This window comes from Bison bison, unplaced genomic scaffold (assembly GCF_000754665.1).
Source record: "Bison bison bison isolate TAMUID 2011002044 unplaced genomic scaffold, Bison_UMD1.0 scf7180017864530, whole genome shotgun sequence".
Taxonomy (NCBI): Eukaryota; Metazoa; Chordata; class Mammalia; order Artiodactyla; family Bovidae; genus Bison; species Bison bison.
Genome location: NW_011495080.1, coordinates 8,753,910 through 8,777,512, shown reverse-complemented (window position 1 = coordinate 8,777,512; position 23,603 = coordinate 8,753,910). Strand labels below are relative to the sequence as shown.

The 23,603-nt window shown below is 45.2% G+C and overlaps 1 protein-coding gene and 1 long non-coding RNA gene across 2 annotated transcripts in view; both read right to left on the bottom strand.

The window, feature by feature from the left end:
• The window catches only part of LOC104982351, a 43,873-nt gene extending 34,209 nt beyond the window's left edge, over positions 1-9,664 (bottom strand). Inside the window, exon 1 of the long non-coding RNA XR_824505.1 lies at positions 9,376-9,664. This is a non-coding gene — a long non-coding RNA (uncharacterized LOC104982351). The remainder of the gene's footprint in view (positions 1-9,375) is intronic.
• Positions 9,665-9,972: 308 nt separating this feature from the next.
• RBM28 (RNA binding motif protein 28) overlaps positions 9,973-23,603 on the bottom strand; it is a 32,911-nt gene continuing 19,280 nt past the window's right edge. Inside the window, exons 12-18 of the mRNA XM_010831765.1 lie at positions 23,394-23,597; positions 21,504-21,662; positions 17,997-18,146; positions 17,602-17,676; positions 14,929-15,185; positions 14,265-14,364; positions 9,973-11,802 (exon numbers count right to left, since the gene is read on the bottom strand). Coding sequence (XP_010830067.1) covers positions 11,668-11,802; positions 14,265-14,364; positions 14,929-15,185; positions 17,602-17,676; positions 17,997-18,146; positions 21,504-21,662; positions 23,394-23,597 — 1,080 coding nt within the window. The 3' untranslated portion in view covers positions 9,973-11,667. The remainder of the gene's footprint in view (positions 11,803-14,264; positions 14,365-14,928; positions 15,186-17,601; positions 17,677-17,996; positions 18,147-21,503; positions 21,663-23,393; positions 23,598-23,603) is intronic.

The window sequence follows — 23,603 nt, the reverse complement described above, 5'->3', positions numbered from 1 at the left end:
TGATCCTTGGATTGGGAAGATCATCTGGAGGAGGGCATGGAAATCCACTCCAAGATTCTTGCCTGGAGAACCCTGTGAACAGAGGAGCCTGGTGGGCTAGAGGCCCTAGGGTTGCAAAGAGTTGGACGTGACTGAAGCAACTTAGCATGCAGACACGGAATCTGCAGCTGCCATGATTTTGGACTTCCAGCCTCCAGGTCTGTAAAAAACAATTTTCTGTTGTTTATAAGCCACCCATTCAATGGTATTTTGTTTTAGCAGCCTGAATGGACTAAGACACTTGGCACAATATTTTTAAGATTCATTCATGTTATAGCATGCATCAAAATATCATTCCTTTTTATAGCTGATATTCCATTTATATGCAATTTACATACCACATTTTGTTTATCAGTCTATCCATTGGTGGACTTTTGGATTGTTTTCCCCTTTGGCTCTTATGAATAATGCTACTGTTAACATTAGTGTACAGGTATCTAAGTCTCTGGTTTCAATTTTTGGGGGGCATATACCTAGGAATAGAATTGCTGGATTATGTGATAATTACATGTTTAACTTTTTGATGAATGGTTGGTTTTAAGTTTTTAAGTTTTCTTCTGCATTTTTCAGATTTTTTCTACTGAGCTTGTACTATTTTTAGCATTAAAAAAACATTTATTTTCAAATGCCTCTTCTTGTTTTTTTTCTTTTCTTTTCTCTATGCATAAGCACGCCTTCCTTGGAGTCAAACATGTGTTAGTTCCTCAGCCATGTCTGACTCTTTACAAGCCCATGGACTGTAGCCCACCTCTGGACAGGCTCCTCTGTCCATTGGGATTCTCCAGGCAAGAATACTGGAGTGGGTTTCCATTTAAGAATTGCTCAAATTTTCCCTTTAACTGACAGCAAGGGCTGCACATGCACAAAATGACTGTTTTTAAATGAACTTGGGATTTGTTTTAATCCGACATGGTGAGATGATAGACATGGAGACCATTGCTTTTTTTTTTCTTCCAGTTTTAGTGAAATATGATTGACATGCAACATTGTATAAGCTTAAGGTATACAACATGATGATTTGATATATGTCTATATTGTGAAATGATTAACACAATAAGGTTAGTTAACACATCCATCACTTCACACATTTACCATGACAACTGTTTTTTTAAGAGCCGAGTTTGTTACTTGACAATTCTCAAGGGGAGGAAGCATGCATGCTCTGCCAGGTAGGGTCATGCAGGAAGCTCCAGGGTCAGTTAGAAGACAAGAGTGAGGAGAACGGATGGGCACAAGCTTTTATTATGGTTTCCATGAGAAAGACAAGGCAAGCCAGAGCAGATAGATTTACAATTGACTGGTCTGAATAATTTCTGCAGGCTCTAGGCTAAAAGGGTGGCCCCTAGTTGTTAGGTACCTGGTCCTGGGTACCAGGGGCAGGGGCAATATTGACTTGGTGTGTGAGCTAGGCCAAGGGGGTGGTTGGCTTGGATTGACTGGTTTACATATGAAAGGCATGCTCTCTGGTGAGTTGTTCACTGTCTTTAGGAATCAGCTAACCCTGAAAAGGTTGGACACAACTGGGCGACTAAACAACAACAACCCTGAAAGGGGCAGGATGATCGTGTCACATGTCAAGCCACAGGTCGGGCCAGATGATCAAGCCCCACATGTCAAAGTATCATGAAATTGAACCCAGGTCTCCCGCATTGCAGGCAGATTCTTTACCAGCTGAGCCACAAGGGAAGCCCTAGAATACTGGAGTGGGTAGCTTATCCCTTCTCCAGTGGATCTTCCCAACCCAGGAGTCAAACCGGGCTCTCCTGCATTACAGGTGGATTCTTTACCAACTGAGCTATCAGGGAAGCCAGAGAAAATTAAAAACCTTATTAATACAGTGATGTACATGCAAGGTTTCTCTTTTTAGCAGTTTGTAATAGCAAAGATTAGAAACCAATGGAATTGCCACCAAATAAGGAGTAGGGTAAATAAGTGCTGGTAAAAAAAAAATACAATCAAATGCTATGCAGCCATGAAAAAGAATGGAATGTCTCCAAGACATGTCATAAAAAGGAAAAACCTTGGTGGAAATCACCAAGTGCAATATTCTCCACTGTACATACCTAGGTGCTTGTCAGTACAGAATCTCTCTAGAAGGACCCACAAGAATCCCTGATGGTGGTGCCTCTAGGGAAGGGAACTCAGTTGCTGAAGACCTAGGTTAGGAGGGACAGAGGAGCAGTATCTTTTAAACTGGGGCTTGGTATCTAGAATGTGAGCTCCACGGTGGTAGGAGCTCAATTCTATTCAGCGATTTCTGCCACTCCTGCTGCTGCTGCTAAGTCACTTCAGTCATGTCCGACTCTGTAAGACCCCATAGATGGCAGCCCACCAGGCTCCCCCGTCCCTGGGATTCTCCAGGCAAGAACACTGGAGTGGGTTGCCATTTCCTTCTCCAGTGCATGAAAGTGAAAAGGGAAAGTGAAGTCGCTCAGTCGTGTCCGACTCTTAGCGACCCCATGGACTGCAGCCCACCAGGCTCCTCCACCCATGGGATTTTCCAGGCAAGAGTACTGGAGTGGGGTGCCATTGCCTTCTCTGTCTGCCACTCCTAGAGGTGATCAATTAACACTTGCTGAGTGAAAGAAGGTCTGACCTCTCTCGGGCCTCAAAGATCATTAAATAAGCATGCTAACAGCACCCACCTCCTGATCTTGTGGGGACTGAAGACACTCATGCTCATGAAACTCTACACGATGGCTGGAAAAAACCAGGAACTTTATAATGTTAGTTATTAGTTAACCCAATATTAATAACTAATATTGGGTTATGTTTTGACAAAGAAGACTGTTCCCTTACAGCAAAATTGGCAAGTAGGCATCCCCTCACATGCCAGCTTCAATTGTTGATATGCTTGCCTGGACTGTTTTGTTGAAAAGGATCTTGAGGCTAGATGGCAGGAGTGACAAATGAGTTAGCAACGATTGCCCCGAGCAAAGGAGCAAGTAGGGTGGCCTGGGTGCCCCATCTTTGCTGTCTCCTTACAGCACTCCTAACCACAGACCTCCTCAAATGGCATAGCCAGCTCCTCACAGAGTAAAACATCCAGACAAGACAGATGCATCCTCCTGGCAATTTTAGGAGGCAGGACTGTCTCCAATGAGGGCAGGTTGTCCCGAGAGCAGAGCCTCGCCCACGTATCTGCGCCTCCCTGCACAAGTGAGGCCACCCCTCCCGTGAGGACAGGCAGTGGGCTCTGGGCTCTGGACTCCAGGCAGGAGAGAGGTGGAAATTAGCCAGTCCTCTGGAGGTGGGCAACGTCCTTCTGGGACAATCATCCTTCCTCCTCATCCCTGTGAATTCACTCAGGTCACTGAGGGCAAAAGACCTCCCAGAGCCTTCTTCCCCAGATGTTGCGGGTCCCCGCCGTCAACGTCCACACTCCCCTACAACAGCACTTTCATTCACTTAGTGCTAACAACTTTGCAAAGTGGCTTTATTGCCTCTACTGGCTCAGATGGTAAAGCATCTGCCTGCAATGCGGGAGACCTGGGTTCGATCCCTGGGTCCAGAAGATCCCCTGGAGAAGGAAATGGCAACCCACTGCAGTACTCTTGCCTGGAAAATTCCATGGATGGAAGAGCCTGGTGAGCTACAGTCCATGGGATCACAAAGAGTCAGACATGACTGAGAGACTTCACTTTCAAATAGAAGACGGGAGAGTCTGAGTGATTTGTCCAAGACCACCCCTTTGCCCCTTGGCCTTTTATTCTGGGAAGAGAGACTGTGAAGGTGGGCAGAGGGTGAGTTTTCCAGCACTTCCTGTCCTCCAGAATTTGGAATCTGTGGGGAGCAGCCCTCGAATCTTTTCCCCTTTTGTCCCTCGCCTGCTTAGAACTGCTCAGATCTTTCACTGCTTCCTTGGGAAAGTAGAACATGGGTCCCTTGTTAAAACCCTAAATTGCCTAAATCTCACCAAGGAGCTCAAACCCCAGAGGCCCTGCAGCGGGTCCCTGGGAGTTGTATGGATGCTCCCCCAATACCATCCCAGCCCCAGAAAATTCATGCCTCCTGAAAAGACAGAGGACCTGTTGGGGGCCACCCCTGGAGGGCACCCTCAATGCATTCTCTTAAGTGCCTGCTAGCTACCAAGTATGCCTGGGGTTGGGCAGATGGAAGGAAAGTCACCCCACCCCACCCACCCTCCTGCAGCTCACACCCTAGCGCAGAAGGCTGGCCCAGTAATAGACTTTCAAGGGCACCGTGGAGGGCATCATAGGTGCCCTGGGTTCTCAGCTAATTAGTCAAGTGTGAACATGCATTCCAAGCTGTGTGACAATGCATGGGGTGTTTGTGGCAGACACTGAGCTCCCTGTCCCAGAAGGTCTGCAAGTGGAGGGAAAGGGACCTCTAGCCTTCCTATACAGACTTAAGTCCCTTCTGTACTCTTCTTCTGGCCCCTGGCCTTGGGGGTAGGGACAGGATATGCATTGTATTCAACAGGATAATCCTCAGTGCATGCCTGACACAGAGTACGTGGTCACCAATTGTCTGCTGCTGCTATGAACCTTTATATATTTGAGTTTAGTGCATCCATCCTCTTGCAGAGACAAAGAGAGGCAAAGGGTTCTTCCCCTTCGCCAGCTGCACCCGCGCACAGCTGGCCGTGGGCAGGAAAGCCCGGCTGGCAGCTGTCCCCACAGACGGGAGCAAGGGTCTGTGATTTCCTGACCAGCCACTTCAATCCTAATGTCCCTTTAATAGTCCTCGTCAAATTGCCATGGCTCTCCCCAGAGGTTTTCATACGATGGAAAATAAATAGCCATTATCTGACCTCCAGGGGAATGGAGATGTCTGCAGAATTCCCGGAAAGGCAGTTATAAAACTGAGTAGCGTCAATCTGTCCTTTCGGTATTTACAGCCCCAATGCCAACAGAAGGTATGGAGCCCTGGCGACTGCTAAAGAAATCACAAAATAAGTGTAGTAGGCTCTCAAATTCTCTCTTCACCTGTTTTGATGTATATGAGTACGTCTGGCTTCATAGCCAAAAAGAGAGAGAGAAGCGGGGGGAGAGAGAGGAAAACAACTACAAAAAGACGTGAAGACTGTTGTCTGTTGGCCTGGGGTTGGGGGGAAAGGAGCTGGGAAGCAAAGGACTTTAAACTGTTCACTGCTTCCAAAGAATGTGTGACAATGAAAATGTCCTTCCTTTTCTTATCATGTAATTTGAAAAAGAGAAACCATTTTTTTTTACCCTAAAAACACATGGTGTACCCAGGAAAAAGTATTTTCAAATAAAAGTTCCTTTTAGAGTCCCCAGAGACAGAGCCCTGGGCCAGGTCAGAGACCTGCTCTGGTCCTATCTCAGCTGCCAAGGGTTCCTAGGACAGAGTCATTCTGTTTCCATCAGCTGTAAGACGGGGATGGGAACAATCACCCCGTGGTGATCCAAGCCAGGATTGTTGTGAAGATCACCTGAGATGAGCGATATGAAAGCCCTGCCCAGCCAGTCTTCATGAGAAAGGAGCAATGCTCAAACCCAGTGGCCACCAAGGGGGCCATGATCACAAGGCTGCAAAACTGAACTAAATGCCTGTCACAGCCAGACCACCTTCCCTTAGGCAAGTTTCATCTATTCTCACATGACTGGGCTGTCCTCAGCCTGCCTGGGAAGGGCCGGGAAGGGAAATGAGAAATGCAGTGTGGACTTCCCTGCTGGTTTAGTGGTTAAGACCCTGTGCATCCATCGCAGGGAGTGTGGATTCAATCCCTGGCGGGGGAACTAAGGTCCTACATGTCATGTGGTGCAGGCAAAAAAAAAAAAAAAGTTGTGACTGTTTTTGTTGGACTTCCCTGGCATTCCAGTGGTTTAGACTCTGCACTTCCACTGCAGCAGGGGCACAGGTTCGATCCCAGGTCAGGGAACTAGGGTCCCACCTGCTGTTTGGCTTGAGCAAAAAAACCAGATGTTTTTCTTCATGGTGTCTTCCCCATCATTAGCAAAGCTTCAAGCCAGGAGGGGATGGAGGGGCCCACCATCTGCCCACTACTTCACCCCAGGGTTTCGTCTGCACACTCCCATGGGTGGATGGCCCCGAGAAAGTCTGGAGCCACAGGATGAAGTTGACTGGCCACCCCTCAGCCCTGCCTTTGCCCACACTCCACTATTTTGATCCAGAGGCCTGTGTGACTGTGGCCCTGTCCCTCTCAATAGTCACAGGCTCTTCCGGGCCACATCCTGCCATAGCTGGTGACAGCCAGGACAAGTGAAGCCCATGCTCCTTCAAGAAACTCTTTTTATGCAAAGGGGGACATGGAGGCCCTGAGGGGGGCAGGTTAGGTGGTAGCAGAGATCAGAGGAGGACAGAGCACTGGCCTGGGTGTCAGATGATCTGGGCTTGCATCCCAGCCCCGTCCCGTGCCGGTTCCTCTGTCTGGCCTCAATTTGCCGTCTCCAAAAGAGATAGTGCTCTCTGGCCTACCTAACACATAAGGTGGGTCTGGGGTCTGATGTAACGAGGGAGTTACGCCAGAGTTGACCCTGCTGGCTTGGGAGGAGCCAGAGCACTCTGCCTCGGAGTTGTTCTTTTCCTCTGCATTGTTGTTGTTCAGTAGCTCAGTCATGCCCAACTCTTTGCAACCCCATGGACTGCAGCACACCAGGCCTCCCTGTCCTTCACCATCTCCTGGAGCTTGCTTCATGGCATTACCCACCTCTAAAGATACAGGCCTACTTTGTTCCCTAGGGCCCTGCAGCGGCGGTATCATGAGGGCAGGACAAGCACATATACTCCAGCAACTGATGGCCACTGCACTCCTGGAGGAGGGGTGTTTGTTGGGGCACTTTTAAAAGAATATTGTCTATAATTCCAACTACAATTTTGCATCCAACTCCAAAGGGTGTGTTTTTTCCCCATACTAAGCAATTCTCCAACACCAGCTGGGTGTCCTACATTCCAACTGAATTCTGACACTATCTACTTGGAGATAGCATCGGATCCTGCAGGTTAAAGGCCCAGTCCCCTAAGACTGCTCCCCACCCCCAAATCCAGAAACCAATCACACATTCAGGATGTTACCTGTGCTTCTAACCAATCGGAGGTTCCAGTGACCCCCTCCTAATTTGCTAGAGCAGCTCACAGAACCCAGAGAAACTAGATTACCAGTTAATCCTAAGAGGATGTAACTCAGGAACAGCTAGATGGAAGAGATGCACAGGACAAAGCACTGAGAAGGGGCAGGGGGCTTCCATGCCCTCTCCAAGTGAGCCAGCTTCTCCAGCTCCTTTCACATTTATCAACCCAGAAGTCCTCAGAACCTTGTTCTTCCAGGTTTCCATGGAGGCTTCCTCAAAGAGGTGTGATTGATTAAATCCCTGGCCACTGACGATGGAATCTTCAGCCTATTTCCCTGCATGGGAGATGGGAGGTGAGGCCTGAAAATTCCAACCCTCCGATCTCTGGGTTGGCTCTGCTGGCATCTTTAGGGATGTTCCAAAAGTCACCTTATAACAAGACACCTCTTTTGCTCCCTGCACAGGAAGTTCCAAGAGTTTTAGGACCTCTGTTCCATGAACAGGGACAAAGATCAAATATACATTTCAAATTATAAATCACAATATTACACTATCTTATAAGAAGGGTACACCTAAATCCTCTCATAGGAACAATGTTCTGGACTTCTTCCTCCATCTGAGGTGCCAACTACCACGATAGGGTCTTCCCCAACACAGGTTAAAATAGAAAGCATCTGTCCTGCAATAGCTTCCAAGGGGAAAACCTCATCAGAAGCCCAGCACCTGAGTATCTTTTGGTTGAAAAATGCATGCAGACAATGGAGTGGCAGACCCCGGACAGAGGAAAGTAAGAGGGGAAAATAGTGAGGCTGAGAGTGAGAAGGTGACACTTGAGAATCAGCTTCTTAATAAGGTTTCTGCACACAGCCTTTAATGTACAGCCCTGTACTTAAGGACTGGGAGTCCCTCGGGCAGAGGGAGACAGGAATGGGATGGGCGCCAGACACAAGGCAGATTGAGCAACATCTGAGGGAAGTTGCTGGTGGACTGAGGCTCAGACAGTAGTCCAGGGAAGATGAAAATGAGAGACAGGAACTGACATTAATTGAACACCTACTATGAGGAACAAGGTTGAACTAGAAAGAAAAAAGGAAATACTTCAAATGATAGGCTGGGGAGAGGTCACTACAGCAGGTGACTGCTGTACCCCTTATCTTCATCATCCTTATTAGCAATCACTAAGGGCACATCGGCCATGCCCTGGGGCTGGGATGGCCATCATGGGTTTAGTCTACTCGGGGAGGTCAGACCCAACAAAATGCCTAGTCAGCTAGCTGCATATATTGTTGAAAGAGTAGGACACCAACCAGAAAGTGTCAGGGACCTGGGAAGGGACTGCAATGCCCTGCGGTGGATGAAGTTCCCAGGGAGAAATGGTAGATATGAGTGGAGAGGGACAAATTGGCATGGACAAGGGACAGCAGAGAGAACACAGGTGGCATGCTCAAGGGACTGTGACCAACAATTTATTATTCTTTTTCTATCACTTTGTATTTTGGATCCCTTTCACATACATCACCCCAGGAAATGACTCTGCTGTCCTTCACAAACCCCACTAAACCCTGGAACAGATGGCCTTCTGTTCCAGGGAGTTCAATGGAGTTAAATGAATTCCTACTATGGGTAAATCATTGTTAAGTATTGCAGGGTATATAGAAAAGTGTAAAATATAGTCCCTGCCCTCAAGGACAAAAAGGATTTCCCTTCTGTCAAAAGGCCAGGGAAGGAGATCCCAGGATGACTCTGCAGCAGTGAAGTCTTATGTCTGACAAAAGGCAGCAGGCTCTGGGTGGCGTGGACAAGCCCGAGGAAAATTGGATTTACCATCCATCAAGATGCTCCATTTGGGGGTGGTCCAAAAGGTTATTCTGGTGACTCTGCAGTTTCCTTCTCAGAATTGGTTACCGAGCTCGAGTCAGTCTGTCCTCCACATTCTTCCCACTATATTACTCCACAAACACAGAAGCCCGTCTGCAGCCAAACACTAGTTCAGAATCAAAAGCCAAAGTCACTGTAGATGTACTTATAACTCATCCACTGCCGGGCCACTGAATAACATCCCAATCAATGAGCAGTCTCGGACTTTGCAATTAATCCTGGAGAGGAAGAGGCGTCAGGACAAGAACAAAAGAACCAAAATAAGACAGTGCATCTGTGTAACTTCTAAATTAGTCAACCGTGGCAAAGGGAGGTTTGGAAATTTTTACTCTGCCCGAAGGTAACAAAGCAACCTTATCCTGGTCCTTTAAGCGCCAGTGAGGACTGAGTGAGAGAAAGCACAGCTGAGCATCATCTGAGATAAACGGAAATGCAATCTTACCTCGGGAATCCTCAGTCTGATGATATGGCTACTGCCATGAGGGAGCAGTCCACGGAGGAGTCTCAGGAACTTTCCAAGGTGGGTGGGCAGCGTTGCCAGTTCCATGACAAAATTGGCAGAAGCCCATCAGTCACTTCTCAAAAAGTGAGTGACAAGAATATTAAGCAATGAACTGGCTATATGGGTCAGCCAGAGGGCCTGTGAACCGAAGATTCTGAGTGGTCAGCACTCACAGAGGCGTACGTGACCTCCTGCTTCCTCAGATGACTGAAGGTCAAATATATGCTGAGAAGGAGCTCTCTGGAGCCTTGAGGTTCTGTACTCTGAATTTTTAGTTGGAAAACCTCTTTTCAAGACAGAAACATACCAGAGGACATTTGGAAGTATTTCCAAGAACAACTTCACATGCCCTGACTTTGTAATAGAGGGAGCTGGAAACCTCACTTCAAGACAGTGGAGGCAGAATCCTTGCCGCAGGCGAAGTCTAGAGGAAGGGACTTGTACACTGTGGATCAAAGCGGAGACTTCACATCGACCGAGTCTCCCACTTACACCACCCTCTTATTAAAAAAAAAAAAAGCAAAGAAACAGCCAGTACACAATCTTAAGACTCTTTATTTACAAGAAGTATCTCTGAGTCAAGCTGCTACATAATCGAGCCAGAAAATCTACCTACACTTGACAGTTCTGACCGACAGCCTTCAGTCTTGGAAGTTAAATGAAATGCTTGTTTTGATGTTGTTTTTGAACCAAGGAGCCCGTAAGTCCACTTTCATGTTTAATTCAGAAAATTCCATTTCATGAAACATCAGGCTCTGAAGTGCAGAAGTGGGCACAATTCTCCTTGCATTAAAACTCCCAAGGCAAGCTAAGAGGCTGCCCAGATAACCGGTGGTAATGTGCCCCCCAGGAGGACGTCACACAAGGAATCTGGGTGTTGAGAAAGTGGATGATTCACCCTAGAATTTTTTAAAGAACTTTTCGGGCAACTGAATGATGTTTTAAACATACCGGGTTGCTAAACCCGTCAGGAGAAACATCTGGATCTGAGAAAATCTGGCAAAGCTATCTGAATGAACACCAACTGTTCTCTATCCTAAATGTTAAGATTATTTTTAAAGGTTAATTTATAGATATTTGGACAACAGGGGAAAAACTGTCTGGTGGGCAGAGAGTTGGAGAAGGGAAAACAGAGCAAAGGACAGATAGGCTGTGGATATTCTATGCATCAATACACCCTTAATAACATGTCTGACCCCATCCTAGGGTTGATGGGCTGCCAAGCTGCTGCCAGGACTCCCCAGGTCACACAGTCTCAAGGTAACTCTGGAGACAAGTTCTCTCCAAAAGCTTTCAGCATTTTCATGGTCTCTCTTTTACCCATTATTAAGCCAGTTAAGAGTATTTCTGAGCATTCACGGGTTTCCCAAGATACTTCAATGAAATAGTGATATCCCTAGGTCAGCAATGGTTCTGAAGAAAGCATCTCTCATGATAGCACCGGACTGGACTGGGGAACTAAGAATTCTATGCTGTATTTCCAACTCTTTCTCTGGCCTCCTGCTCACTGCTCTCTCCACTACCCACTACATCTCTTGAGTCCACAGGAGGTGGTGCTGGAAGACAGGAAATGCAGGCTAGCACCAGCCAGGCTGGCGTCTGCGGGCCACTGCAAATGACTTCAAGTGAACTACCAGCTACTCCCCACTTACTTGGCAGACGATTATCAAGCACTGCTCCTGGCCAGGCCCCATGCCCTCGATTACTTTCCAAGTTTCTCCCAACCTCAGAGATTAGGTTGGAAATCATTTTTCTCTGCTCTTTCTTAATTCCTGCAGTATGTAGGCCTACATGACTGAATGAGAGTTGGGAATATTAAAGACATTTATAAATTATAATAAAGGAGTCACATATATTAAAAATGAGAGTCTGTTATTCAAAAAGCCACAAATTATCTCATTTAGAGAAGACACTTAACAAAATATACATCTTAAAACTTCGGCAGTCAAGAATGCTTTTTATAATTGTTTCCATTTGAGAAACACAATTAAAATGGGTAAGAATTAATAGACACAACTTCACTCAGAATATGTAAAAAGCGTCACATGTTTTTCTGATATTCCTCTTTGTGGTTAGCTAACCACGCACAGGAGGAACCAAAGTCCAAACGCTGACATCCCGAAGTGGCAGCGCTCTCAGGGGGCTTCTTCCCTTGTAAGTGACAAGCGGCGGGGGGAGGAAGCCTTACCAAGATGCACACAATCCAGTTCCTTACCCAGTCTTCTAGCATCATCAACTGTCAAACCATTTGCTCCGCTTTGCAAGAGGAACTCCTTTAGAAAGTCCCAATAATTTCTGCTTATATTGTTCCACCAGCTGGTTGAAGCGAACTTCCGTCTTATTTCCTTTAGCTTTTTTCCTAGGTACCTACAAATGAAAGGAAAGGAAACATAAGATAATCAGTTTCAAGCACTAAGCATTACCTTACCCTCGGGCCAGCCAAGGGAGAAAGAGAGTTAGCTTCAGAGATCTTGTCCACCACATGAGGGACTTCCAGGGAGTGACCCCAAAATGATCGTCCATTGGTGAGAAAACAGACCAGGAATGCTTAAGAGAAGGACCCCGCTAAAACACCACTCCCACTCCAACTCCCAAATGCTCACACAGATCTCCTCAAGGATGAGTCAGCCTCGAGTCCAGATGGTCTCGTTTGCCCTTTCCTTCACCAAGGATTACAGGGCTTCAAAGAGACCTCTATAAGATGGTCTGCTGGGTCAGAGGCTTCCCAGAGACACAGATTTCTTGAGTGGGATGAGACGGCAAATGCATCTTATACCCTTAAAATAAAGGGACTAGGCAAGGAAAAAAGAAAATCTGACCTCAAATGATCGAGAACGCATGACCACCACTTTCTACTAAAAAGAGCCAGGGCCCCTTGGAAGCTAATGCCAGGACTGACAAAGTAACAGATACGTGGGGACATCCCACTGTGTTAGAAGCAAGGACACTACCACAGGCAAGGTTGCATCAGGACTCAGGAGTCAACCTGAAGGGGCTTCTGCTGGCCTCAGATGGGACAGAATAATGACTGCATCCGGCTGAAACATGTCAAGTACATAGAAGCTCGCAAAGTCACAACGCTACAAAAACCTTACTTTCTCAGAGAAGGTTGGTAGGGAAACAACTCATTACTCTGGGAACTGATAAAAAGGAAAAAAAAAAAAAACTCTAGCAATTACCTTGCTTTTCCTACACAAATGGTATTCTGTGGTAGCCAAACAGTTGATAAGGGAAGGCTCTTTTTTCTAGACTTTTACTTAAAAAACACATAAGGATTGATAAAATTAAGAAATTACCATTCTGCAACTCGTACTGAAATACATATCTAAATAAACAGCGATCATCAATGGGTGCTAAGACTGTCAAATGGAGGGATGAAGCAGACAATCTCTAAGGCTACTGATGAATCAGAGCATCACTAAAAATGGGGCAACCAAGGGAGGAAGAATGGGGCGACGGGGCAGTTAGGGAATTTGGACTGACACGCACACATTGCAGTATTGTTTAAAATGGATATCCAGCAAGGTCCTACCGCACTGCTCAGGGAACTCAGCTCAATGTTATGTGGCAGCCTAGACCCATGTATACAGTGGATACATGTATATATGGCCGAGTCCCTTTGCTGTCCGCCTAAAACTATCACAACATTGTTAATCAGCTATAATCCAATGTAAAATAAAGAGTAAAAAAAAAAAAAAAAAAGAGGCAACCAGACACTATGCACCTCACGGTACAATACAACAGAAAGCACACAGCACCACCTATGAAATACTCTCACCAAGAAAACTGGACCTAAATCTAATCAAGGCTCTGGACCTAAAGTCCAGTTTGTAAGCAACATGGGGTACTACAGGAACAAGTTAAATGACAGCAACAAGGAAGAAAGCCGCTAAATTCAAAAGGTAATATATTCTAAAAGGCCAAGGACCTGGCTGATCCAGCTAATTAATAGCATGGAAAAAAGGGTGTAGTAAGGAAGACTGGATATTATAGGGGAAAAAAGATTTAAGAGATTTAAAAACCAAATACAGGGAATTCCCTGGTGGTCCAGTGGTTAGGACTCAACACTTTCACTGCTGAGGCACTGCTTCAATCCCCGGTCAAGGAAGTAACCCGGCTTCTTGTTTGGAACCCGATTTATACAAACCAACTTAAAAATATGTATTTTTGAGGTAACTGGGAATGTTTTAATATGGGCCACACATTAGCTAGTAAGGGTTTCTTATTAATTTCATTAGATGTGATGATCGCATAACATGTGTCTGTGTGTATGTGTGTTTAAAGTGAAAGCAAGTGTTAGTCGCTCAGTCGTGTCTCAATCTTTGTGACCCCACAGACTACAGCCCTCCAGGTTTCTGCTGTCCGTGGACTTCTCCAGGCAACAATACTGGAGTGGGTACCCATTCCCTTCTCCAGGGGGATCTTCCCAACCCAGGGTTCAAACCCAGGTCTCCCACCCTGCAGGCAGATTCTTTACCATATGAGCCACCATATGTGTGTAAGGCCTGATCAGCTGGAGATAAATCCTGAGATATGTTTCTACATGGGGTACATCTACAAGTGAGGTAGAGTTCACTGTAATATACTCACAGGATGGGGTGGGGGTGGGTAGGTAAAACAAGATAATTGTTGAAGCACAGTAACAAAATCATGGGGTCCATTGTATTCTTCTCCCTACTTTTAGGACTATGTACCTCCACATCTGCAGCCCTGTACATAACCGCAATCTAGAAGAAGTCTTTTCCTTTGCTTAACTAATCAAGGCTCAAATGGCTGCCAACCCCGGCAGACCTGTGCCATACCAAAGCCTCAGGGCCTACAGAACTTACCTGCTTGGAAGATAATTTCTGCTTCTCTTGCTTCTGGTGGTTTGTCTGGGGCTTTGGCTTCTTGGGAGGGAGAGGCTTCATTTTGCCTTTGTCCCGCAACCTGAAACAATATGGTCAAGTGTCACCCTGAGTTCTTCCTCTAATTGGCACTCCTGAGGTTTTCTCAGCCCAAAAGATAAAAGGCCTTTTCTTACACTGGCTCTTTCTAAGCCCCTGAGAAATCAAGGGATACTGCAACAGAATGTCCTAGGGCTCAACATTTGTATACTTGTCTTTTGCTTTGGTTTAAAAACCTCAAGGGACTTTTAAAAACCATTGTTTACTTAACAAAAATTTCGTAAAGATTGATTTTTGTTGACAGCATTAATCTGTTGTTCTGGACAGAAACCTCAAGTAGGTGGGCCTCAGAGACAGCCATCAAGACAAGAGGAAGCGCTTCAGAGGAGGAGAAAAGCGGCATGAGAGCCCACCCTGGAAGGCCCCTCTGAGGGGCCCAAGGCCAGTCCTGTTCTGGCCTCCATTTGGTGCAAGAGTGACTCTGCCGGCATAGAGATACTGCATGCGGGACTGGAGCAACCAGCATCCCTTTCATCCACACAAAAGCCCCAAAGAGGAAAAATGGCGAAGTAAGACAAACCCTCTGAGAAGCCATCCCACATCTCACCTAATTTTGGGGCCTCGGTGTGAAGGGAGCGCCAGGACCTTTCTTCTCTTCTTCCCATCAGGCAGCTCCACGTGCTCCACTTCGGCCTTGGTCTGGAACCCTGCCCACGAGACAGAGTCTGCTGTCCCCTTCTGCTGCACGGAGGCCTGGCTTTGTTCCTGCATGTGGTTCTGAGCTGCCTTCTGTTGCTGCTTTTTCCCAGGTTCTGGTGGTACCTGCTGGGGCTCACCAGTTCCAGGCTTGGATTTCACTTTTTGCTGCAGAAGACGAGAGAATGCTACTTGGTTACTAGGTGAGATTTATTTGCTGGAAACACTCAGCAGAAGAGGACTGAGTTTGGTGAGAGAAGGGAATTCTTCCCCCAAATAGTTAGAGACTTTAAGAAAATGAACACAAGCAGTTCACAGGTCCTGACATCGTAACAGAGGGTTACTGGGTAGGGGACACAAAACAACCATTTTCCTTTTCCCATGCAGAAACGAGGAGAAAGTGTAGGTACGCCCCAAACTCAAAAGCCAGCAGAAAACAAACAAGAAAGGGCCAGCAGCATGGAGCACAGGTGTAATGGGAATGAGAAGAAATACCTGAAGTAATGAGAGTTGAAGATTTTCAAACTTCAAGACATTAAACCACAGACTCAGAAAGCTCAGACAAACACCAAACAGGGTTAAAAAAAAAAAAAGTACATCTAGGCGTATCATATCAAATTGCAAGAAATCAAAGAGAAAAATCTTTCCCCAGAGGTAGGGAAAATTCATTACCCACAGAGGAACAAAGTTAAGATTACACTGGATTTCCCTTCAGAAACCATGTAAGCAAGAAGAAAACAGAATAAAGTGTTTAAAAGTATGTGTGTATGGCAGAGGAATCACCAACCTAGAGTTCTGTATCCATGTAATTATCCTTCAAAAGTGAAGGAAAAACAAAACTTTACCAGACAAACAAAAATTAAAGAAATATGGGGATTCCCTGGGGCCCAGGAGTTAGAACTTGGTGCTCTCACAGCCAGGGCCCTAGGTTTGATCCTTGGTCAGGGAACTAGTATCCTGCAAGCCGCTCGGTGAGGCACCTACCCACCTCCAAAATAAAATTAAGGAAATTTATCACTGGTAGACCTTCATTGCAAGAAATACTAAATGAATTTACTAAGAAAGGTAAAACGACAGGTTAGAAACTCAAATCCACATTAAAAAAAAGGAAGAACCTTAGAGAGAAAAATAAATGAAATGAAGATAAGGAAAAGACATGAGGAGGAGGACATAAAGTATGTTACATATTTATTTTGCACAAGTGGGGGAAGACAAAGAAGATTCATGTGAAATCAATGCAGTAATAATAATGTTATTCTGTCCTTTTCACCTCAGAAATCTAAACAGGCATAGTGGGAGAACAAAGATCTATTTTATGCCTCTTATGTGCCAGTCTCTAAGTGGTAAGGGTGCAGATGAAAGAATGAAGTGTCTACCTTTTAGAACTCACAGCCCAGTGGAGAAAAGAGATATAAACCAAGTAAAAAACTGAAAAAGAGCCTAAGGACATTCATGAAAGCACAAGCAATAAAGTCTCTTCTCTTCTGAGAGAGGTGGGGAAAAGTCACTTGGGGAATATGAGCATGGAAATTGAGAAGGATCCCTGAGTCATGGGAAAGGGGCACTTTTACACAGAAAGACGGGTATGTACGTAAGTGTAGATAACAAATAAGGCCACCTGAATTTTTTTTTTAAGCCAGAAGCTACAGAATCACCTCTGATTGAGGCAGTAAATAATTCTATAACTACAATAACAAAGCTGCCTTAAATAATAAGCAGAACCCAGATTTTTCCAATCTAGGGTCATCACTGAAACTCCTCTTCTATGGGTCATGCTCATGATATACACCATAAAGACCCAGAACACAGCAAATGTTTGGTATATATCCAAGTCAAGGTATACTATCGATGAGATCTGTAAGAGTTATGGTATCAAGAATAATCTGGTCTTCTATGTCCTGTGGCATGATGGATGAGAGAATGAGTACTGACTGTGTACTGACCGTGTAGCTTGTGAGACAACTTACACATGTTAACACAGATGATATTAAACCTATTTTTATAAACTAGAAGCTGAAGCTGAAAGGGGTAGTAACTTGCCAAGGAACTCAGAAAGGGGCAGAGCCTGAGTTTGAACATGAGTCTTCCTGTTCCCAGAGTTCCTCTACACTACACTAGATTAGAAACAGTACTAAAACTACCAGGAATCACTCCTCTGGAGCGTACAAGATGAAAAGAGAATTATGGAAGAGATAGCTGAAATCTACAGGTAACGGACAACTTAACCTTGGTTATTAATTCTGACATGTACCATCACCAAACACTGCAGTACAAGCACTGCTGACTGCCAACAGCATCGGGCTGCTTCTCCTCTCCCTTTCCTTCTGTGGAGCTACCACCAGCCAGGCCAGTGGAGGAGAGACGGCCTGCAGAGTTCTAGAAAACTAAGAGGAAAGCGTAACCAAGAACCTAGCAAGGCAGAGCCCTAATTTAAGGGAACAGAACCACAACTGAACAAAACAGGAGCTTAAATATGGTCTGAAAAAAAATTGAACTGTATGCTTAAAATAGTAGAGTTTATGTGATGCATATATTACCACAACTAAAAAAATAAAGAGAAAAGAAAAAAATTTCAATTCTGTACCTGGCTGCGCTGGATCCTCAGTTCCTTGACTTTAAGTTTCCTTCGATCTTCCAAAGAGAATTCCACTATTGGTCTCTGCAGCAGCAGGAGACAGATTGTCATTCATTTGATTTCTTAATCTCAGCATGCAATGGAGCTGAGATGCTCGCCACCCCTGCCCCCACTACCTTCTTGCTTGCAAGTCAGAGGGTGCTGCTCACTTCCCTCTACTTAGAGGCAAGGGGCCAGTTCTGCAAGCAGACTACCCAATTTAGAGTTCCCTCCAATCATCCCGTCACCTGAGTCACCGCTCACTTCTCCAAGGCCTTGCCACTCTTATCCATCACACAAGTGTCAGAGGGCTTCCCATAAATGGCCCCCGGAGGACAGGCCCCCCGCCACAGGACAAGGCTCACCTTCTGAGGCCCGAAGATCTCTGGATTGTTGTTGATGTGGCGCAGGGCCGCCAGGGCATGCTCGTGCTCCTGGAACTCTGCAAAGGCGTAGCCCAAGGACTGACCCTTAATTTTCCCATAAGCTCCTTTCAGGTCTCGCATCACCCGACACTACCAGTAGAGTGAGGAAAAGAATCAGTAGTTAGAGGATTTATTTTTAATTTATTTATTTTAATTAGAGACTAATCACTTTACAATATTGTAGTAGTTTTTGCCATACATTGACATGAATCAGCCATAGTTAGAGGATAAAGACCCTTAACAGCTTCAACAAGAAATTAGGTTATTGAAACAGTCTTCATCTATATCACCATCACAAGAGTTTTACTGGAGCTAACACTTATGAATGTCTGTTTTATTAGAATATACCTGAGAGCACAGAACACATTAAATAGGTATTTTCTTGCTTTCTAAGGGTTTACAAACATCCACACAGACCTCCAAATAAGCATGCAGATAAACTTCTCAAGAAGAATTTTAATGGCTAACTGCTGATGTGACAACACATACAAGCTGAGAGGTATGTGGTACTTGGGGTGGTATAAATCAGCACCGGGACTGAAGTGCTGTCTGCAGGTCTCCTCACTGAAGAAACCACTCAGAAGAAATATTACTGAAGAAGGGAAGGATGAAGGCCTGATGGCTTTAGATAAGAAAGTTCTGGCATGAGGAAGATCCTGACCAACAAATAGCCTCAGAAATACAGGAAGGAGCTTCAGCTGTATTTGCTCAGAGCTTAGATCTTCTCTTGAATGATTTTTTCCTAAAACTTTAAGCTGTACCAGGCATCTTGGGGCACCGAGGAATGGCAGGGTATTTTGGGAAAACTGATCATTTACATGGTTTCACTCCCAGGAAGCTGTGTTTGTCGGGTAATGGAGAAGTCTAGGTATCAGGGACATGTGGATGCCGCATTTGGTATATGCCCAGTATCTACTCTGTGCCTAGAACGGTGCCATGTACTGCAGGGAAATCAAGAAAAGCATATAGGCAGCCGGACACGCTGCACAGCCCTCCAGTCTCCTCAGCTGCTGCCCCCAGGCCTGGCCCAGGGACTCGCCTCGATGCAGCATGGCACAGCACCCTCGACTTCATGCTCAAGAGCCAAAGTGAGACCACTGGATGGTGAGACCGTTCCAAAGGCCTCTAGTCCATTTTCTGGGAGCAGGTGATGACGGAGTCAGTGCACACCTGGTGGGACCATGGCTATTTAGCAACCTACATAAAAATGGCAGCTTTTGCCAATTTGAGAATTTACTCGCCTGGATCCAGATTTATTCTGGACCTTCAGAGTTAATGACTGTGATGCCCAAGGCAGAGAAGCTGACAGTCTTTTGAACACAGTAGAAGAATGAAAGGACTGAGTCAGGACGGTACTGAGCAGGTGAAGTGATTACCACCCATGGCCAGAGGAGGGGCCATCAAGAGATACTGTCCCACTGCGGATGGCAGACTGGTTGGGCACAGCATCGATGAAGTGGTATGTGATGAAGACTCACCTTAGCAAAACATTAAAATTGTACACTCAAAACAATGTGGAAATATTCTCATCCTCAGTGGGGATGTTACTAAATACTCCATCCCTCGGCACTACTGGTGGGTTGTTTTTATTTTTGAGTTGAACATTTACATTATATTCACCTGTGGCTGGGGGAGGCAATGGCACCCCACTCCAGTACTCTCGCCTGGAAAATCCCATGGATGGAGGAGCCTGGTGGGCTACAGTCCATGGGGTCGCTAAGAGTCGGACACGACTGAGCGACTTCACTTTCACTTTTCACTTTCATGCACTGGAGAAGGAAATAGCAACCCACTCCAGTATTCTTGCCTGGAGAATCCCAGGGATGGGGGAGCCTGCTGGGCTGCCATCTATGGGGTCACACAGAGTCGGACACGACTGAAGCGACTTAGCAGCAGTAGCAGCAACCTGTGGCTAGTCTGGCATGCTTTATAACAGAGCCATAGAAACTGTGTCTTGATACTCTTTTTTTCCTTAGTTTTCTTAGTGATTAAGAAATTTGGATTGTATTTCAAAAGAAAATATAACTGATTTTTTGGCTTTTTTAAAGTTTTTATTGAAGTATAATTGATTTACAATGTTGTTAACTTTCAGTGTATAGTAAAATGATTCAGGTATTCGTTTAAAAAAAGAAAAGCATAAAATGAGGCTCTTATCTTCAAAAAGCTTACTATCTTAGCTGAACACTATACTTACACATACGAAAGATTTAAAGAGAAAATTCAATATAATGCAAATACTATAAAACACACATACATGTCTCTAAGCGATGACAGGTGTTAGATATACAGACTCTTACTAAGTACCACAGATGCTGATGAGAAATTACATAACTGACTCCTATGACAGTAACTCTTTGAATGGTTTTACTAACATTGGTGTCAGCTATGCTCACATTCTCTCCTATAATTCCCTGAATAGCAATATCATACATTTTGAAGAGGATTTCCAGGAGTAGGAAAATAGTTTATGGTGATGAATCAGAGCAAAGTAGATTCATAATACTGGCTATGCTGCTTATTCAATAAACACTGATCAAGAGATGACTATGTGCCAGTTTCTATGCCAACAACTGGGAACAATGAGATGACACCTGCTCTCAAAGAGCTCAGTGTGGCTGGGAGAAATGACTGATGAATAATTACAGGACAGTGTAGCAATAAATCCCACAGCAGGCATGTGGGGGCGCCGTGGGGGCAGGACAGCGGTTCCTGTAGTCACAGAGAGCCTGACTACGTCTGGGTGTGAGCTCAGAGTTTGTCTAACACAACTGCTGAAGACCTGAGTGACTCCCTGTGCCCACCACAGGGCACTGAGAACTTACTATAGTGCAAGAGCCTAAATGGTAGTGAAATGCTCCTCTAAGGAGCAGAGGACATAGATTATTTTCTCTGCAAGAAAACTAGCATTACAGCACCTGGTATAATGCTGAGAATGCAGCAGGTATCCAATAAATGCTTGCTAAATTAAGTCATGAGCGCAGATACTTCTGCACATTCTGCTGCAACTGGTCAGATGTGAAAAGCAGTTCTTAGAAGGGAAAAAAAGTTTTTTAAACCTCCCCAAACCATGAAAATCACCAAACACAGTCTTGTCTGCTGACAATGAGCCCAAGAGAAAATCTGTCAATCTACTAGCACCATGGGCACGCATGCTCTGTCTCGTCAGTTATGTCCGACTCTTTGTGACCCCATGGACTGTAGCCCGCCGAGCTCCTCGGCCCATGGGATTTCCCAGGCAAGAATACTAGAGTGGGTTGCCATTTCCTCCTCCAAGGGATCTTCCTGATCCAGGGATCGAACCTGTGTCTCCTATGTCTCCTGCAATGCAGGTGGATTCTTTACTGCTGAAGCCACCAGCGAAACCCACTAGCACCACAGCCTGAACTAAACATGTGCTCTGACCCAGGATGAGCGGTGAAGCCCCGAGTGGGCAGGGCCAACTCTCACCTCTTTGATGCGCACCGCCTTCTCCCCTCTGGTGGAATTCAGCAGCAGCTTTCTGAGCTGTTTGTCATCCACAGCCTTTGGGAGATTGTGCAGGCACAGCCTGGTCCGGGAGACAAAGATATTTTGGTCCTTGAGTTTCTGATGCTTCAGCAGCTCGAACTGAAAGAACAACAAATTGTTAACAGTACAATCTACTCTTTAAAGACACAGGCACATAATTCTCCAACAGGAAAAGAACCATGACCCCAATCCAGTAACCACACATCTAGAAAAAATAATAGAAATCACCCACGCTGCAGCCTTTTGATGATGCCCAGCACACAGAGAAAGAAAGGTTCGAGGAGGCAAGAGCGGGGGTGGGTGATAAGATCATGGGCTCTGGAGTCAGGCTGAATTCGAGACGTTACATAACACTTTTTAAGCCTCAATAATTTCACCTACAGGGTAGAACTGCAGATCAAAATATAATACCGATTTTTCAGTACTGATGTGAGGCTGAAATAAGGTAATATGCATAAAATCCCAAGCTCAAATCTGGCCCAAAGCAAATAATAAATAATACTGTAGTTAACATCTGTGCCAAGTCCTTACCTATCCACCAACTCAAACTGATTATTTAGTCCTTCCAAAAGGAAATGGATTTACTTAAAGGATACGTGACAGAATACTGTCTTGTCTCAACTCTGCCACCTTGAGGCAAAAAAACGTCAATAGAAACAAACAGTTTCCAGAGCCTGACCTATGTTGCACAAAGCACTGGCCCCAGGACAATCTATCTCTAAAGTGAAAGGGTGACCTTCTTCTCCTGACTTGTTTCTTAAGAGCAGCTCAGCAGAAATAAGTTTTACGTTAAACTTTTATCAAGTTTCATTTTTGCCACTTCTTATTTGGTAAAGGTACTATTACAGCAACTCACAAAATAAATACCCTGGAAACAAATATGAAAAGCGCTATCTGAAGGGTTATCATGCTTAAATTCAACAGTGCGATTTTTCTCCCAGGAAAAGCTGTGTCTGCTGTTTAATTATAATACATATAATCTAGTGAGCCTTTTGCTAGAAAAATTCACTTTAAGGAGAATTAAATGTGTCACTATTGCACTATGATCAGAAAAGGGCATCCAAGGCCCCCCACATACCATAATCTCTAGATGCTCACTACCAAAAACCGTCGAGGACACCAGTCTAGAGCCTGCACGGAAAAGAAATGCTGCCTCCGGGCTCACTACATTCTCGTTTCTCTGTCCGTCATCTTTTGCACTTTCAGGTTCCAGAGCTAATTCTATTAATGATCATGCATCTTTACCATTCTAGGCTGGCTTAGCTTTGTGAAAGTAAACTATACGGGCAAAAGTAAAAATTATTGGAACAAAGATTGCTAAGCAGCAAAGGAACTCAACAGTACCAGTTATCACTAGAAATCCCATAATATGGGGTTTTCCTAAAATGATTTCATAATCTGGAAATACCCTCCCTCCAACAAAATACATCTTATCTCTCCCTTCCAAGACCCACATCCGCACTTCCCTCCCTATTTAGCCCACACTGACCTTCCTTTCTCATGTTACTCTGCATTTATACTGACACCTAATTATATACAGCCCGAGCCTTCAAGTGTCTACTTCATGATCTAGAAGCATACTATCTGGGAAACACATACTGTTGAGCATTCCAAAAACAAAGAATAAGACCCAGTACATAATGTTGACATGGTATTATGTGTAATGTTGGGCTAGCGTTTGTTCCACCTGTACACCTGTTTTCTAACAATAGTGTAAGTAGCACCTGTGACCGAGACTTGCTTGGCTCTTTGATGAGCACCTTCAGCATTATTATTTATTGATTTATATTGAGTCCTGCAGAACCTGAAGCTGGTGCCTAATCTACTCACTCGTTCTCTCTTGGCCATATCAGCAGCGCTCACACCCTCTGCAGCCTTCGTCCCAGCACGAATCACTGCAGAAAGAGGGAAAAAGGCCAAGACATCAGCAAGGGAATTTTCACTGAGCAATAAGAGGAATGTGATGTGAATGATGCAAGCTCTCTCTAGAGGGCCCAGAGGACTATGCTGGCCAGGACACAGTGGTATCTGGGTAGGTCC